The sequence below is a fragment of the Neltuma alba genome, unplaced genomic scaffold (assembly GCF_004799145.2).
Source record: "Neltuma alba isolate B1F8T4 unplaced genomic scaffold, ASM479914v2 tig00001898_pilon, whole genome shotgun sequence".
Lineage (NCBI taxonomy): Eukaryota > Viridiplantae > Streptophyta > Magnoliopsida > Fabales > Fabaceae > Neltuma > Neltuma alba.
Window position 1 is genome coordinate 29,206 of NW_021632661.1, and position 18,706 is coordinate 47,911.

Sequence of the window (18,706 nt, forward strand, 5' to 3'; positions counted from 1 at the left end):
AACAAAACACACACACACACACACACACACACACACACACACACACGCACCATGCCCTCCTCTCCTGAAGATGCTAATGTTCCTTCTTCTCGCGGTACTTCCTTATTCAAAACTTGTTTCCATGGCGTCAATGGCATTTCAGGTTCTTCTTCACTTCTCATCTTTTTTCATTTTAGTTTCTTCCAACTTCTTGATTAGTCTTCAACGTCATTGTGATTCTAGCCAGATATGTGACTAGACTTTGACACAAAACTATATATGTGTGTGTGAGAGGAGTTCAAGTGAAATAAACTGGAATCCCTTTAAGTTTCGTCAAAGATTCAAATTTTGTAAATACTCCCTCCAATTCTGAATATAAGAATTAGTATAGGGTTTGCTATAGTTTTAAATACATTACCTCAATACTTCTTGTTTCTCAAATTTATGATTTTTTTTCTTAAACTTTTCCGATTAATTGTACTTATTAATTAAGGGGTTATTCATCAAGAAAGTATATACGTTCCAATGCAAATGATTAAAATGGATCTTAATGTTTACAAATTAGTTACTTAACACCTATATTTAGTAATGAAGGAGGTCATGCACAATCAAGTTAGAAAAACCCCAAATAAGTTTTATGATGCTCGAAAATGCCCTAATAATTCGTAGTAGATACTAGGTTGTCATGAGTCTTATGTCAAAAAAGTTACCTTGAAGTAGGGGCCATATAAGGCGTTGGGCTCTCAAACTCCAACGGCTAGCTTTTGGTATGTGATTCTCCCAAAAATTTGTACTCGTTTTACATAAGTATATATGCTAAATACTGGTTTGGTTTGTTTCAGGGATTGGGATAGTCTCTATACCATATGCACTAGCATCAGGAGGATGGCTAAGCTTAATACTTCTGTTCATCATAGCCATCGCAGCATATTACACAGGAATCTTGATAAAGAGATGCATGGACGAAGATCCCTCCATAGAATCTCTTCCCGACATAGGACAACGTGCGTTTGGGGAGAAAGGAAGGTTGATGGTGAACATAGCCATGAACTGTGAACTGTATCTGGTAGTGACAGGTTACCTTATTCTGGAAGGAGACAACCTCAACAAACTGATAACACATGTACATGTGGACATAGGAGGGATAAGGATTAATGGAATGCAATGTTTTGTGATTCTTACGGCTCTTATTATTTTGCCCACTGTTTGGCTACAAGATTTGAGCCTTCTTTCTTATGTGTCTGCCACTGGGGCGTTGGCTTCTACCATATTCCTCTGTGCTTTGTTGTGCAACGGTGCGTTTGATGGGACTGGGTTTCATCGTAAAGGCATTCTCATTAACTGGAAAGGTCTTCCTGCTGCTGTTAGTTTGTATGCTTTTTGTTACAGTGCTCATCCAGTTTTTCCTAATCTTTACACTTCCATGAAGAACAAACATCAATTTTCCAATGTAAGTATACCGGTACTGGTTTTATTTTTATTCTTTTAAAATTTAAATTATAGTAGTATTTTTATTTCTCATAGTTTTGCAATTTTTTTGCTGAGTTCCTGTAATTTAAACCATTTTTTATTTAACCTTTGTTGGTGCAAAGCTGTTAGTATTTGCGTTATTATTTTCTTGGCGTAGGTAATTGTGTGATATCTTGTCAAAGTATACATTATCTAAATCAATATCCTCATTTTTTTAACGCAAGTTGCGTCACCTTTCGAGTGCGTGTCTCGATTTTGTTTCACACACACCCCTATCGTTGAGCATCTTTACAAGTGCTTTGAGAGATTATATATAGTTGTTGCATTAAAACCTAACAAAATTCTAATAAAAAGTTTACAAGAGGACAAAATATAAAATTTTTAACTAATAAGTTTTAGTAAGAAAAATTATTTTTGTTTTTAATTTTTTCTGTATATGTTTTAAATCGTTCATGACAAATAAATAAATAAATTTGAAGCCAATAAATATATTTTCACATGGCTGAAAATCTTATTTTAGTTAGTAATTCTTTTTTCTGTTGTTGATTATTTATTTTTATGAAAAAAGTTTTATTATATTGTATCCCGTTATCTTTTTTATACATTCATTGATTTTAATTTAAAAAATCAATATATTGTCGAACTAACTTCCATTCTTTTTATTACTGTTAATTATTCCTTCAGGTGCTGCTGGTGTGCTTCACACTTTGCACCTTAATATACGCAGCAATAGCAATTCTGGGTTACTTGATGTTTGGCTCAGAAGTTCTGTCAGAAGTAACCTTAAACCTTCCAAAAGGCAAAATAAGTTCAAAGGTGGCAATTTATACAACGTTGGTGAATCCCATAACAAAGTATGCTTTGATGCTCACACCAATTGTGGACGCCATTAAAAACACAATCCCTTCAAGCTTAAGCAAGAAGAAAGCATCACATTTAGTCCTCAGCACCACCTTGCTGCTCAGCACGGTGATCGTCGCGCTCGCCGTGCCGTTCTTCGGATATTTGATGTCTCTGGTCGGAGCTTTGTTGAGTGTGTCTGCTTCATTTCTGGTCCCGTGTGTGTGTTACTTGAAGATTTCAGGAAAGTTTAAGGTGGTTGGATGGGATATGATGGTCAATTATGGAATTGTTGTCATGGGGATTTCAATTGCAGCTGTGGGAACTTACACTTCACTAGGAGAAATAATCAAACATTTGAAAGTGTAATTAATATTGGGCATTTAATCCGGGATTTATCAAGTTTGATTAGCTTTAAATTCTGATCAAGATTTCAGTATGATTTGATTTAGGGTTTATATATGTAGATTGGGCTTCTTTTGAAATCTCAAGAATTTGTACTACTTTTATGAAAATTGTCAAAAACTCTTGTTGATTGTCAAGGCAATAAATTGGTGGTACTTGATTGAGTTCATGTTTTAAGATTATAGCACTTAACAATATATTTCTTTTCATTTTTGTGTATTAGTTTTTCTTAAGTTTACTTAGGTTGGAGAATAGCAACGAGGGGGTGAGAAACTCTTAATTATTTCGATTTAAAAAAATGGACAAATTAGCTTATAAAATTTTAACAGAAAAAAGTAATTAAAATTAATTAAAATCTTTTAATCCCATTTGTTTGTTATTTTTTTAAAAAATTGTATCCTTCTCCTATTTTCCTCAGACCTAGCAAGCCATTGGACATTGAAGTTGAGAAGGCTTTTGTTTGTTTGTTTTTTTTTTTGGGAGCAATTCCTTGGATCCTAAAAGGGTTGTTTTGATGAAATGAATGAGGAGAATATAAGTTCGAATTTCAAAAAGTATATTTCTTAGAAGAACTTTAACATTATTGCTTCCTTAAAAAAAAAAAAAAACAAGACTACACAGAACAAACACATAAGAATTTAGGCCTAAAGAGAGAAGGCCCAATTCTTTTCTAACAAAAATTGTTATCTTTGTATAAATTCCCATTCCAAATACAAAAATTGTTCGTTAAGTTGCTCGTTTATTTAGTTTTTGCAATTTTTGTAAATAATTATGTAATTTCATTGTAGATTCTATACCCACCTTTTTTTCACTGTAATAAGTCTCACACTTAATATCTTTTCTCACTCTTGGGCTCATATTTTCCTAACTTCCTCAATCTTTTCTTTTTGAAAAAAATTGCTCAAATTGCTACGGTAAAACGCAATTTACTATATGTGGAGATTTGTTTTCAACTATCACTTTTTAATCATTCAATTTTTCTAATTGCATTTCCATCTCATAAAATGTTCTCTTAAAAAAGTTAATGGTTAAGCCTCTATATTTGTTAATTGTTAAATAAACCACTTGTCAGAGTTTAAATATTTTCAAATCCATTCCGATCCCATAGGATATTAAAGTTAGCATCCTAATCCTTATAATCAATATATAAATATAATAAATCCAATTATTAATATAAAAGCTAGATAACTAACTCGCGGATATTAAGAAAATTAGTTATGTTAGTTATTATAACATAGGTGTGCTGGCTTTACTAAATTACTATATTTAATCATGTGTAATAGAATTACCACTGGCATGAAACTCTTTGATATGTACAATTAATAAGGATCCATTACAAAAAAATTATAAATTTGGGAGATAATTAAGTGAATTGAGATCTTATATTTTAAAAAAAATTTAACTCTTAACTAACTTTTATATATTAAAAGGTTGACGATGCAAAAATACATACAAACTTACTCAAAGTGCACCTACCACCATATGCTTTTTCAAGATGTAAAAATACTTATAAACTTGCAAAACCAGAGCAAAAATGATACCGCTATTAAATTTGTCTAACAATCGTTACTTTTTATAGTAGGACCCATGCTGGTGTTATGAAAGTACCAAAATACCCTTGCTAAAAAAGGAAAAAAAAGGCAAAGGTGCAAAATAACCATAAACTTTTAGCAAAAGTGCATTAAACACCATATGTTTTTTTACATGTGTAAAAGTACCCGTGAAAGTAAAACAAAACACATGGTGTTTTTGCATATGCAAAAAAGAACACATGGTGTTTGGCGTGCTTTGGCTGAAAGTTTGCGGGTATTTTTGTTCCTTCACCCTTTTTTCTAAATTAGGAGCACTTTGATACTTTCATAACATTAGCATAAGTCCCATAAAAAAAAGTAACGGCCGTTTGGCAAATTTAATGGCAGTATACTTTTGCACCTCATAAAAGCTTATGGTGGTGAATGTACTTTGGTAAAAATGTATAGTTATTTTTGTACTTTCATCCTGTATTACCCTATATTAAATATCAAAGGCAGTATTATACAAAGTAAGAATACAACGGACGATATGATTGGTTGTATTCAAACGTTTCGTTCTAGAAATGATTTTTAAACTTGCATTGTTTGAAGGGAAAATCTAGAATTAAAGATGAGTTACGCATATCAATTTAATTAATTGTAAAATTTTATGTGGATTTTAATTGCAAATTAGAAATTTAAGTTTTATGTGTTACTTCCAGTGATTTGTCACTAAGAATCCTTTGAAACTTAAGAAATAAGTCTTTGGATTTCATTGTTATTGGATTCATCCTTTGAAACTTAAATGTCATCCTTTTTGTTCTTAAAAATTATGAATCTCTATGTAACCTTTGGGCACCTAGCACCAAAAGAAAAACGTCAGGCTTGTTTGTTTATCTATTCTGAAAACTGTTATGAAATTAACCAACAATGAAAGTAGATTGGAGAAGAGAAGTAGACAAAAAAAATGAGAGAATGATATTGTATTCCTTTACTTGCTTCACTTGCTTCACAATACAATGGCATGCCTTATTTATAGGCATAATCTTACACATAAGTTACATTGGTACTTAAATGATAGATAGTGGATAATAAACCACATGAATATGAGTGGGGGGAGTTACAAGATTAAAGGCATAGTGGAAAGGTAATGGAGTAGTGGAAGATTAATGCCTAGTGGAAGTAGTGGGAGTTGATGATGAAGTTGAGAGGAAGAGGAAGAGGAAGAAGAGGAGATGGACATCCACATGTTATAATATTCATAACACTCCCCATTGGATGTCCATTATACAATATATGTGCCTCGTTAAAAAACTTCAACTAGGAAAAACCCTGTGGGATAAAAACCTAGTAGAAGAAAAAGAGTACACATTCACTGATACACTATTTGATGCTGCCTCATTAAAAACCTTGTTAGGAAAACCCAATGGGAAAAAACCATAGACAAGGAAAAAAGAGTATAGCGTTTATTAACTCCCCCTCTTGATAACATCAATTGATATCCTTGAGTCTGTGACATTCGATATCATGAACAAACTTTTCAAATATTGTAATAGGAAGTGACTTGGTGAACAAATCTGCTAGATTTTTATTTGAATGAATTTGCTGGATATATCTTTCACCATCTTTTGGATATTGTGAGATAAATACTCCATTTGGAATTACCAGCATGTGAATCAGAAAAGAATCTAGAATTCTATTCCAATGTCTTTGGTGAAGAAATATATCTTACCAGTAAGTTAACAGCAAATGATATGTGATGTCATGTATGACTGATAAGATATGATATGATACTTCTGGACCTATGATTTGGTATTTCTGGACCAAGTAGTTTTTCATCACCTTCTCAAAATATATAAAGTTCTTTATTCACCTTCACAAATCTCACAACTATTAAAGTATATAATGGATATGATTTATCCATATAAAAATACTTTAAGGCTTTTCTTGTATCAATTATTTGATACACAAAAATCTTCATTTCTCAAGTATTCAATTTCCAATTCGAAGCAAAACTTTGTTCTTTTCAAGCCCTTCATTTCAAATTCTTTCTTTAAGCAATCCATAGCTTTTGTAAGCTCTTCAGGAGTTCCAATAATATTTATATCATCAGCATAAACAATTATAGCAAACTCACTTTCAGATCTTTTCATAAAAATACATGGGCAAATTGGATCATTTTTATATTATTTCTTCAACCGATATTTACTTAGTCGGTTATACCACATACGCCCTGATTGCTTCTGACAACTTATTTAACTTAATCTTTGTTCTCAAGAACTTAAATTGTATGCTTCTGACAAGTGAAATTCTTTAGGGAATTTCATATATTTTGATTCAAAACTATAAAATGGATCATACATACTGAAATTATTTTAATCTTCATAATATTTTATATACTGAAAGATTTTCTTATATATGCTCCTGGCATATTTTTGAATCCTTCAAGGATTATCATGTAAATTTTACTATTTAATGATCCTCATCCAGGGGTCATCTAGCAGGCACATTTCATAATGCCAGACTATTCAAATATGTAAAATTATATCCACCACAAAGTAATATGTCTCATCATAATCATTTGTGAAAATCTATATTTTCACATAAATGTCTATATATTCTATTGAAACTTTATATGTGTTGGGACTACAGGCCCATTTTCACATATCAAAATAACATTTTTATCACATCTTTTCCCTTTTCCTTTTCTTCTTGGCCAAATTTATATCTACTTTATATGATAGATCTATACGTAATATCCTCTTTTTATCATGTGATATTCTTATGAAAATCATTGTCGACAACTTTACCTTTTCGGTTCCATTTTTTCTTTTGTGACATAACTTGTTGAGATCTCTTTCTTCCTTTTCAGGTACCTGAACCTCTTCTGGAGTTTTACAATTAGTTATGTCTTGACATTCTTCTAGAGTACATGCCTCCTCAATATAACTTCTAAGTTGTATGCTCCTCTTTATTCAAGATATTTATATTAGAACCGATTAACCTCTCATGCTTCTGGCATGTCTTAATATTTAAAATAATTGGAGCATTTTTAGCTGGAATATGAGATTTAAAAATTTTCATTCAAGTCAGTAAAATATTTTGTAATATTTCATGAATGCAATTTTGATGAACTTCTGGTCCATACTAATATATTTGAGGATCTATATTTAATAGTAATAATGCATTCCATGCATTCTCTTTTCCAGCTACTCAATTTCTCCCCCTCATGTTAGGAAAACTTGTTGAATAACAGTCAACTAATTATGTAGTATAAGTCTCCTAAATCCATTTGCTTCTTTTAGGAACATTATTTTGTTCCATTTAAAAACAAACAAGAAGAAGGAGGTTCTTACCCAACATATGTCCCAACTTTCTTTAAATATCCATCTATGTGCATTGTGGTGGATTGGTAAGAATAAATATTACACATTTCAATCTTTAGATGGAAAATATCTTGCTCCTGACCAAAAGCCAATTTCATTGGGAGAATTTTGTTGCCTTGATGTCTATAAGTGCTGCAATATATCAAATATGCCAACACTAAAATGGAAAAATTTGTTCTCATAAATATTGATCAAGCTATTCACGGAGGCATCAACAAATAATTTTGCTAGATCAATTTGTTAAGCAGGCTTTTCAACATTAAAAGCCTGATATATAAATTCACTAGTATCTTTAAAATCAAGTTTTGGGAATCACATAGTCTGGAAATATTTATCCAAATAATCTTGCAAACTTCAGGTTGCAAATTAATATCAATCACACATCTTACCATTTTATATAGATGCATCTATCAAATATTAAATACTTGTATGGCTTATGTGCTTCTAAATGGGCCCATATATATTTCCAGAGATATAGTCATTCATTCGAAAACAAAACATAACTAGTAATATTTTATAATCAATTTTCTTTGAGAACAAGCAGCATATACGGATTCTTAAAAATGTTGGCTATTCGGAAGAATCTTCTGGTTCTTCAATGGATATCAATACATAATCTTCAATAATTATATAGTTTAAGATGATCAAACAAGTCATGCCAACAATAAATCTAATTATATCAGTAAACTTTTGGTTTACTGTATCATGTTTTGTTACCAATAATTTCAATATAATATATGATTGATGATATCCATTTATGAAATTGATATGAAAAATATATCCAATATCAACTCATATTTGTATTTCAACAGTTTTTCCCCTCAAGATTGAGTCATTCAAATATGATTCATTTATATATTTCATAAATAGCTGCTAGCATAAAATAGGTTAAAGCCAATAACCTATCTTTTGCTTGGAAGCCTAAGTACTTCCTAGTTCATATATAGTTATGGACTTTGATCCAATTATACTATAACATTTACACTCTTTGGAGAACCAAAGCTGTGATATAGATCTATGGGTCATATTTTTCACTATCAATACTTTGTCTGCTCATAAAGAAAAATCAGTATTAGTTCTTCTGGAACTATATTAATACTATTACATCTAGTTCTTCAGGAACTATATAATTTAAGAGGAATATAAAAGACAACTCTATTTCAATATATTATTAACATAATAACAAATAATTATGAGTATCATAGATTTAACTTACAAGACACATAGAAAACACACAAAAATGATGAAGAACATTTAAAATGAACTTTTAAAAGTAAAGTACTTAATGTTCAAAACTCCTCAATATTAATCAAGGTACTATAGACATTTAAAATGTTCAAAACTAATATTAAATCAGATCACATAAATAAGATATAAATAAACAAAATATAACTAGTAACTCTTGAGTCTATTTGATCTATTTAGTTTTATATCACACACTTATCAATATTACAATATCAAATTCTTATAACATTTGTTTCTCACAAATCACAATAAATTTAAAGACCAATAAAAATTAAACATTATACACATAGCCTTCTAGGCATATACTTATATGTTTTCTATTTTTATATATACTTTGGATATCTATCTTTCTTCACAACTTACTGCCTTCAGGCATTAAAATTAGCTTCAATATTTTCATAATATCACATGGTCTTTTTGATTCCACAACCATTTTTCTTTAACATTTGCTTTTCAATGAACTAATACATATTTGTCTATATGACTTCTGGTCATATTATAACAGTTGTTCATAATTTTATCATATTGATCATAGGGCCATTACTAATTCTGCTATTATGATTCAATAGTCAAGTCCCAAGATTATTGCCCTTTTAGTTTTAGTTATCAGTTCCACTGATACAATGTTATCATATTCTTTATCACTCTTATGGATATATTCCTTGCTTTCAACAGTATATCATCATTTTTCTCAAATGTTAGTCTTCTGGACTATAACAAAATTTTTAGAACTATGAAGGCTTCTGGCCATCTAATCACAAAATCAAGAATATAATGGCTATTAGCCATTCATTTATATGTTTAACATTCTCCTTTCCAAGACAACAATTAACCAATATCAGAGATGATAATCATATATAGTAATTTTATAGATAAACATAAACCTCATAGCAAATCAAGGAGTATTAAGGATAGTAGGATCATAAAAATATAAGAAAAGAAATAAAAAATAAAAATTTTCATATCTCAATATGATGAATAAAATATTCGATTGCCAATGAATCAATATGGTTAATATGCAAAACCATCATTTGCTTTAAATAAATTGGAGAAATCTTACCAAACTTTCGGATCAAACTATCTTCATTCAACGAACAAAACTTCAACGTGTATCAACTAGGAGCCATGAACTCTGATGATAGAGTCTCGTGCTGATAACGTGTTATGAAATTAACCAACAATGAAAGTAGATTGGAGAAGAGAAGTAGACAAAAAAAATGAGAGAATGATATTGTATTTCTTTACTTGCTTCACTTGCTTCACAATACAATGGCATGCCTTATTTATAGGCATAGTCTTACACATAAGTTACATTGGTACTTAAATGATAGATAGTGGATAATAAACCACATGAATATGAGTGGGGGGAGTTACAAGATTAAAGGCATAGTGGAAAGGTAATGAAGTAGTGGAAGATTAATGCCTAGTGGAAGTAGTGGGAGTTGATGATGAAGTTGACAGGAAGAGGAAGAGGAAGAAGAGGAGATGGACATCCACATGTTATAATATTCATAACAAAAACAACTTTTTTAAAACAAAAAAATTAAAAAAAAAACATGTTTGAGAACTTATTTTTAATAAAGTGTTCCTTAAAAAAACAATGATTTGTTTTTAAAACCTAAAAACACAAAACAATTTTAAGATGCTTTCTAGTTTTGTTTTATATTTTAAAAAATCTGAGACTTCTTCAGGACTTCTTCTTTGCTCGCTCGATGGCTCTTGGAGTCTTGGAGGGTTGAAGTGCTCGCCGATGCTTCAACCTTGTGCTCGCGTCCCCTCATTCTTTGGTTTTAGTCCTCGGCGTTTATTAAGACTGACGATTGAGCATTGTTTCGGAGTTTTGAAAACTCAATTTCCAATTCTAAAATTAATGCCACCATACAAGCCCTCAAGACACTGTCTTATAGTGATAGCATATTGTGCTATTCTTAACTATATACGCCAGTCGAGTCGACCTGATTTGTTACTCACAGAATGGAAAAATATGAATTTGGCAGAGGCGGAGGAATTAACTGTAAACACAAATTCAAAAATTAAAAATTTGATAGGAAACACAAATTTAGATAGTGCAAGTTATAATCTAGATAACTTGTTAAGAGTAGCTAATCAAAGCGCCATTAGAGATGTCAACATATCCTGATCAAATTTCTACTAGAAATTTGAATTAGATGTTATTTTTGAGACTTTGTTTAAAACAATGTCCATTTAAATTTTAACCATGTTACTTTTTGTGTTATTTATTAGTCATTCTATTTTATTTTTTTATTAAATTAGTTTTTTTTACCAGCTTTATCAAATTAATTTACCTTATAATAAGATTTCAAGTAATTAATTTTACATTTTTAAGTTGATGTTAAAAATAATTTTTAAAATTAATCATCCAAAAAAAATTTGTATTTTTTTTTAAATTTTTAAAAACAATTATCTGAACATGTTTTTTTGGTTTTTTTTCCTCAAAATTTGTTTTAAAAAACAGTTTTATAAAAATTGTTTTGAAAACAAAAGAATAGAAAACATAACCAAACAAGCCCATAATCTTTGGGCGATTTTTATACGTACAAGCCCAATATCCGCACAAGTCTTTGTAATTTTTCTACAATCTCTACCTCGTATTTGGGCAATTTTAGAAAATATAATCCTTCTGTAATAATATACGCATTTTACTAAGATGAGTGGTTGATTGTATACTGATTTAGTCCTTCACATGATTTGTGTTGTACTCCTTCAGTCTCTAACATAGGAGTTAATTAGGATGCAAGAAAAAAAAAAAACATAAGAGTTAATTAGAGAGTTAAATTTAGTTCTAAATATAAGACATTAATTTACTGTATCTCTCATATTTATTATTTTTTTGTAAATTAATTTACTTAACTCATAAATGGGTATATAATCTAATGTTATTCAGTGGTACACTTTGGTAGATCATGTCTTATTTGTTATAATAAACCAATATGACTTTATTTAATCTATCTGAATTAATTAAATAGCTATTAATTAACAAGGACCAGAGGGGTTACATGGTTTATCAGTTGATCGCCTCATAACAGCAAATTTCTACTTTGATTCAGAAATTGAAGAGACTATAGGATATGCAAATTAAACTAATTAAAACCTTGCACTTGCTGACTATTCTTCTAGTCAAAACAGGGGCACAAAACATCATGAATCAAACTAACATATTTAAAACAAGATCATAACCAAAAATGCAAGTTGAACTAGAAACATACTAAATCATGTTCTTGAACGACTATCAAAATAATTAAACCAAGATAGAGGTACTTTAGAGAGATCATATCATATTTAATATAATTAACTAATTTATTTGACTTTATTAATATACTACCTCCGGTCCTTAATATAAGACTCTGTTTGATTTTTATTTTGATCCTAAATATAAGACCCCAATCCACTTTGTCTCTCATATTTATACATTTTTTTTTCAAAGTAGCCTTTCTAACAATGATAGTTTTAGTCAATACATTTGATTAGTAAGAATATTTTAGGAAAGACAACACCTATTTAGAACAAATAACTAACTCAACTTAATTTCTTAATCTCCTCAAATTAGTCAACTAGCTCTTATAATTAGGACCGGAGGTAGTATTCAAATTGATTTGTTATATTAATGACCAGAAAGATTTTGGGTTTTATCAGTTGATCAGCATGTAACTAGACTAAACCTTGCACCTTCGAATATTCTTGTCGTCAAAACAGAGTACAAAGCATCATGAATGACACTAACATATTTAAAAATTACCAAAATCATAACAAAAAGTACAACCACATACCAAATCATGTTCTTGAACAACTATCAAAATAATTAAACAAAGATAGAGGTAATTATTCTCGTACGACACAGCTTTATAATACAGATTTTACAAATGACCAACAATATCTACGAGAGAAGTGTAAGTTCCTACAGCAGCAATAGCCAAACCCATAATCACAATCCCATAGTTGATGATCATTTGAGACCCAAATGTCTTATAAGCTCCAGAAATCTTCAAGTAACACACAGAAGGAACCAAAATGGAAGCAGAAACACTTAACAAAGCTCCAACAAGAGACATGAGGTATCCAAAGAGAGGAATGGCCACAGCAACAATCACAGTACTGATAAGAAGTGAAGTACTCACAATGAGGTGTGTGAGCCTTTTGTTATTGTATTGGCATGAAACTAATTTCTTCACAGCATTCACAATTGGTGTGAGCATTAAGGCGTATTTGGCTATGGGATTCACTAAGGTTGTGTAGATTGCAACTTGTGAGCTGAATTTTCCTGTGGGAAGGTTTAGAGTGACTTGGGATTCAACTTGTTGCCCAAACATTAAGTAGCCCAATATAGCTGCTGCTGCATATCCAAGAGTGCATACTGAAAAGCATACCAGCAATACCTGCAAAAGAAATGAATAACTAATTTATAGATACTATGAAAATCAACTAAACCAGTTCATTATGAAAAAATTGAAATTGGGGTCTTAGATTTAGGATCAAAGTAAATCACTTGTCTAGCTCTAGGATGTGGTATAACAAAATTGAAAATTAGTGACGGAATCTCATAATAAAAAGTTTGCACACATCTCTTGCAAATGGAACAGATCATTGCAAAATCTATTATAAAAACAACTTGCGAAAGGATTTCATTTTCTTTTGTAGTAATTTACTATAAAAAGTCAAGTGTAAATTGTTGTGGGAAGAAGTAGCAAAGTAGAAAAGTTTAAGATATTGAGATTGCTTATTAGGATATGAATTCAAGTCCACTTGTGTACACTTACTTTCTTGTAATAATAGACCAAAGAAATTCCTCCTTTTCAGATGCTCTTTTTAGCCCAATATTTATGTCATAACTATTAGAAATAGGGAGGGAGCGAAGGCCAATTCAGGAAGAAAACAAATGGGCGATAATGAGCATAGGATTCCACATTTTACCTCATAACATCATAGGCTACAGTCTTTTCACTTGTTAAATATCTATTATTAAGCCTCATTTTACTTAGACATCCTAACAAATAAGAAATGGAAAGAATTTAATACTCACGTTGGAAAACTGGCTTTTGTTTCTCATGGAATTATAGAGGGTTGGCAAGACGGGATGAGCACTATAACAAAAGGCGTACAAGCTAACAGCAGCAGGAATCCCACTCCATTTGATAGCGGTAGTTCCCTTTCCATGGAATCCAGTTCCATCAATGGTAGCATTCCAAAGGAGAGAGACAAGAAACACAGTGGAAGCCAAAGCACCACTCGCAGAAACATAAGAGAGAAGACTCAAATCCTGTAACCAAACAGTAGGCAAAATAACAAGAGCTGCAAGTACAGCAAAAAGAGTGGTTCCACCAATTGTGAAGCCTGCAATATGAAGATTAATATTTGGAATCAACTTATTGAGATTGTCTCCTTCTAAGATTAAGTAGCCTGTGACCACAAGGTAGAGCTCAGAGTTCATGGCGATTGAGACCATTAGCCTTCCTTTACTTCCAAAAGCATGTTCTCCAATGTCAGGGAAGGTCTTTATGTGAGGGTCCATGTCCATGCATCTTTGAACCAGTAAGCCAGTGTAATAGCAGGAAATGGCTATGAGAAATAATAATGATATGCTTAACCATCCTCCTGATGCTAGTGCATAAGGGATTGATACGATTCCAATTCCTGAATTGCACAAGTAAAAGTATCAAGTTTTGTATCATATATATGTAACCTGCTATAGAAGTTATCGTTTAACCCAAAAACAATGCAAGTTACCAAAATAATTAGGGCAAATTAATTCATGGGTCCTTACAAATTCAACTGATTTTTGATCAGGTCTTGTGTGTGTTTTTTTTTAAAAAATTTTATTAGGTCTTTACCAACAATTTTTCTCAATTATAGGCATTATCTTCTATGCTCATAATAATATATTAGTTAGAGTTATGGGTAAATGTGCAATTGTGCCGCTAATTCTTTTTCTTAAGTGCATGTTCCACCCCAATCCCTTTTAGTAGTGCAATTTTATCCATGATTTTTTTTTTTGTGCACCCAAAGATCATAGGTAAAATTGCATCAATGAACCTGATAAATAAGATCAAGGCTAAATTTGTATCTTTACCCTAGAGTTAATGTGGATGGTGACTAAATGACATGCAAGACGCAACAAAAGAAAAATAAGAGAGGTTTTTTGGAATAAAATGATGAAATGAAATTGATCTATTATCAATATAAAAATTAAAAATCATTATATTCATCACTGGTTTCTTGTATTTAATATAATCCATAATATGATGGATTTTGATTTTATTTAGAGTTATGTGATAAGATAATTTCATATATATGTTGACTGTATGTGGACCACACCATTAGCTACAAACATCATTTGTCTAACAAATTATGAGCAGAGAGAGTAATACTTAAAATTGAGAAAACTATAAAGACTCCATAAAAAGAGGGGGGGGGGCTGCAATGACTTACTGAAAATTGAGTTAAAATTGTAGAGACTTGCATATTAATTCTTTTTTCTTTTGAAAGTTTTCACCTAATGGATACATTTAACCTAATTAGAAATGGAATTATATATAAATGAATTATGTGCACAGATCGCACATCACAGAGTTATTATTTCAAGCGTTTAATTTAATTCATAAAAAGAAAACAAAAAACAAAATCAGCAACACAATCTCAGCACAACAAAATATTAAGTAAAAATGTAAAATTATTTGACAGCCACAAAATTTGAATCCATCTTTACCCCCAGGGGCGCCAAGGGAATCCACTCATCTCAATTATTGAATCCGTGAAGATGCTTAAACGAATAGATTCCTATTTGCTGCCATTTAAAGAAAGACAAACTTTTTGGGGCTGCCTACAAATAATGCGCGCACTTTAGTTGACAACAACATATGATTCGTCTCATAAAACTATACTTTTTATTAAATATTTTACATACTAATTATTTATAATTTTTCGATTGAAATCGCTAATTTTCTTCCCAGCTCTCGGCACATACACAAGACTCTTGTTTTATTTTAAAATTAAAGACAGAAAGTAGACAGTATTCATGTATCTATCACTTCGTGCGTTGTCGTTTTATGTGTAGAAATGACACAGAGATTGATTCAAATATCCAAGTAGGGGCCATCTAATGATATTATATTGGCGAGTATATTTGTCTATTGTAATTTTAAGAATATTATATTTGTTTGGTTACCAGAACATACTTTTTTCTTTTTGAAATTTTAATAAATAAATTTGAGCAATACTGAATTTTGTTGACAGAGCTATATATACTCAGCCAGCAGCCCTAGCTAGGGGTTATGTCTTCCCATACGCAATACACATGGACCTTTTTAGAACAACTTTTTGTTTTCTTGTTTTTTTTTATTTTGGTATAAAATAAATAGGAGAAATTATATGCAGCAATTGAATTTTGTGTATGTTTTCTTTATAATAAACCACCATAAATTTCTATATTGGGTTAATTTCAATTTTAATTCATAAAATTTTACTTTTTTTGATTTTGATGTGTGAAATTTGAAATGGTTAATACAATCTTTAGTCTTTCAAACAAGCTTGCATGAATTTTAGTTTTACTCTCTCAAATTTCAAGTCATGGGTTTTAGTCTTTTAAGAGTAAAATGGTTTATGCTTTTATAAAATTATAGGGACTAATATTTTAGACTAAAAAAAATGAGAAACCAAAATTTATTGGTTGAAACTTAAAAGAACAAAATCTGATTTAAATAATATGAATAGTTTTGGTATTCAATTGAAATACGTCTTGCCAGCTCATCATCAGCTGGACCTAAAAAAGGAAAAATTTAAGGTCCCAATGGATCCACTTGTTCCCTGTTTGAAATCGACCACGTATTTTGCAATATATAAATTTTAAAAGAAAGAAAAGCAAGCTTTAATAATTTGCTTCGAAATTATTTCAACTTTATTAATTATGAAGCATGCATGGTACTTTCTAGAACTGCTTTTGGTTCCGCTGATAGAAAGATACACATCGCGTTATGGAATTCAATAACAGTGTCAATCAATTTCTAACTTGAACATCCAGGACATTCTATTTTCAATCTTAATTTTCGAAAGCTATAGCTTATGTTACTAGATCTAGGATCTAAGAATCTTATTTAAGGGATATATGTATATAAGTACACCCCATCTGAGGATGCCTAATATAAAAGTTAGTTGAGGGTTGAATTTAGTTCTAAATATAAAATCTCAATTTATTCTGTTTCATTTGTTTGCTATTTTTTTTTCAAAGTAATTTATCAAACTTATAAACTGATAATATATAATCTAATGGTAAACAGGAACATTTTAGAAAAATCAACTATAATTAACTATTTTTTTTATTTTTTTATACTAATTATGAGTTTTACATTGAGAGCCTCACAGGTCAAGTGCTGTGGTTTAGATTCTTCATTCCCCCAAATAAGTTATCGTCTTTTAGGATTAAGCTCTCTCTTTTGACTTGTATTCCTAACAATTTTATGTCCATTTCAAGGTTTGCATTGTTGTGACAAACTACGTGAATTATGAAACAAAAAGGATCGAAGAGCCCATATGCTTTATGAACGGTTCTTCAAGGCAACCACAAAATTAGTGCCAGTTTTTCCGAACTTAAGGTCTTTTATTAGGGCTTCAAACTGCCATCAAAACACCTTATTTTTATAGTGACTAAGGATCTTTAAGCATCAAGGAGCAGATCTGAACCTTAAATGCAGAAAGAAAGGCAAATAGAAAGGAAGAAAGAAAGTGAAGAGAAAATAACCCATAGACAAATTGAAGAGAAAGAGCTGGTAATAAACTGAAAAGAAAGAAAATAAAGGAAATGAAGAGATAAACTCAAAACTGAGACAAATTGAAGACAAAAGTGGGGGGCGGGGGAATTGGATGAAGGGTAAGGACAAATTAAGCAAATTAAATAATTGAAGACAGAAACAAAACAAGGGGAAAAAAAAAAACTAAAGAGAGAAAGAGAGACATTGAAACCTGAAATAGCATTGATCCCATGAAAACAAGTCTTGAAAGAGGACGTATTTCCCACTTGAAGGCTGTGGAGATCATCGCCACCTTTCGCCGCCGCAGCCGTCGCCGCCACATGCCGTTTCAGAAGAGCCTTGTCATCAGCCAGAAGTGGTATGATTACTGAAGACGTATCTGCAGCAACTTGCTCTGAAGCCATGGATACGATCGAGAAAGGGAAAAGATCTCGTGTCTCTCTTTGGGTGAAGTCTCTGTAAACCAGCCACAGGGTGATCTCACCTTCTTCAGAATATATAATTTATATATATAAGAAGAAGAAGATGGCTGTAACTTGTAATAAAATAAAGATGACGGGTGATATATATGAAATAGAAAATATATTGCTTCGGATCTATGAGGGTAAGTTTAGGGTTTGCCCCTTTCTCTTTTATTGCTCTTTGGACGGACGATATAAAATATGACTTGGTTTTGATAAAAAGAATGGGAACACACTGACGAATCAAATAATAAGTACGACGGGTGGCTTCAGATTGTGCAGAACTGGAGGGACTATTTGCAGAGTTTGGGGCCCACCCTGGGCCATATTTTTGGAATTATGATGATAAGCTTGTCTATTGTTTTACCATTTCAGTTTTCAAGTCCACTCCTACCCTTTTTTGGATCAAATAATCAAATGTATTAAAATAATGAAATTATACGCCTATGGTGGATGTCATATACTCTGCTTATGCCAAGATAATTTTTTGAAAGGAAAGAGTGGTATTTATTACTCCCTCCTTTTAAAAATATAAACATTAAATAACTAAATTATAAAATTTAAAAAGTTAGCCAAAATTGATTAGAAACCATAAATACATAAAAAAATGTAACATATTTTTCTAAAACACTCTTATTTATAGACAAGAC

The 18,706-nt window shown here is 31.0% G+C and overlaps 2 protein-coding genes across 2 annotated transcripts; one reads left to right on the forward strand and one right to left on the reverse strand.

Annotated features, from left to right (window-relative positions):
* The first annotated feature begins 11 nt into the window (after nt 1-11).
* LOC114713546 (amino acid transporter AVT1I-like) lies at nt 12-2,871 on the forward strand. The gene is made up of 3 exons (XM_028898224.1): nt 12-142; nt 822-1,429; nt 2,134-2,871. Exons 1-3 carry the CDS (start codon nt 52-54, stop codon nt 2,656-2,658), a joined length of 1,224 nt encoding a protein of 407 aa, XP_028754057.1. The 5' UTR covers nt 12-51; the 3' UTR covers nt 2,659-2,871.
* A 9,635-nt stretch (nt 2,872-12,506) lies between these two features.
* LOC114713566 (amino acid transporter AVT1I-like) lies at nt 12,507-18,130 on the reverse strand. The gene is made up of 3 exons (XM_028898241.1): nt 17,807-18,130; nt 13,875-14,485; nt 12,507-13,230 (listed from the first exon to the last, which is right to left on the reverse strand). The coding sequence occupies exons 1-3, from the start codon at nt 17,997-17,999 to the stop codon at nt 12,712-12,714; spliced, it is 1,323 nt and encodes a 440-aa protein (XP_028754074.1). The 5' UTR covers nt 18,000-18,130; the 3' UTR covers nt 12,507-12,711.
* Between the last annotated feature and the right edge of the window lie 576 nt (nt 18,131-18,706).

Excerpts from the sequence above, each read along its gene's own strand:
- LOC114713546 (XM_028898224.1), top strand. The coding sequence starts at position 52 with ATGCCCTCCTCTCCTGAAGATGCTAATGTTCCTTCTTCTCGCGGTACT. Across the intron at positions 143-821 it reads TGGCGTCAATGGCATTTCAG|GGATTGGGATAGTCTCTATA; the intron begins GTTCTTCTTCAC and ends GGTTTGTTTCAG. Across the intron at positions 1,430-2,133 it reads ACAAACATCAATTTTCCAAT|GTGCTGCTGGTGTGCTTCAC; the intron begins GTAAGTATACCG and ends TTATTCCTTCAG.
- LOC114713566 (XM_028898241.1), bottom strand. The coding sequence starts at position 17,999 with ATGGCTTCAGAGCAAGTTGCTGCAGATACGTCTTCAGTAATCATACCA. Across the intron at positions 14,486-17,806 it reads TGGGATCAATGCTATTTCAG|GAATTGGAATCGTATCAATC; the intron begins GTTTCAATGTCT and ends TGTGCAATTCAG. Across the intron at positions 13,231-13,874 it reads ACAAAAGCCAGTTTTCCAAC|GTATTGCTGGTATGCTTTTC; the intron begins GTGAGTATTAAA and ends TTTCTTTTGCAG.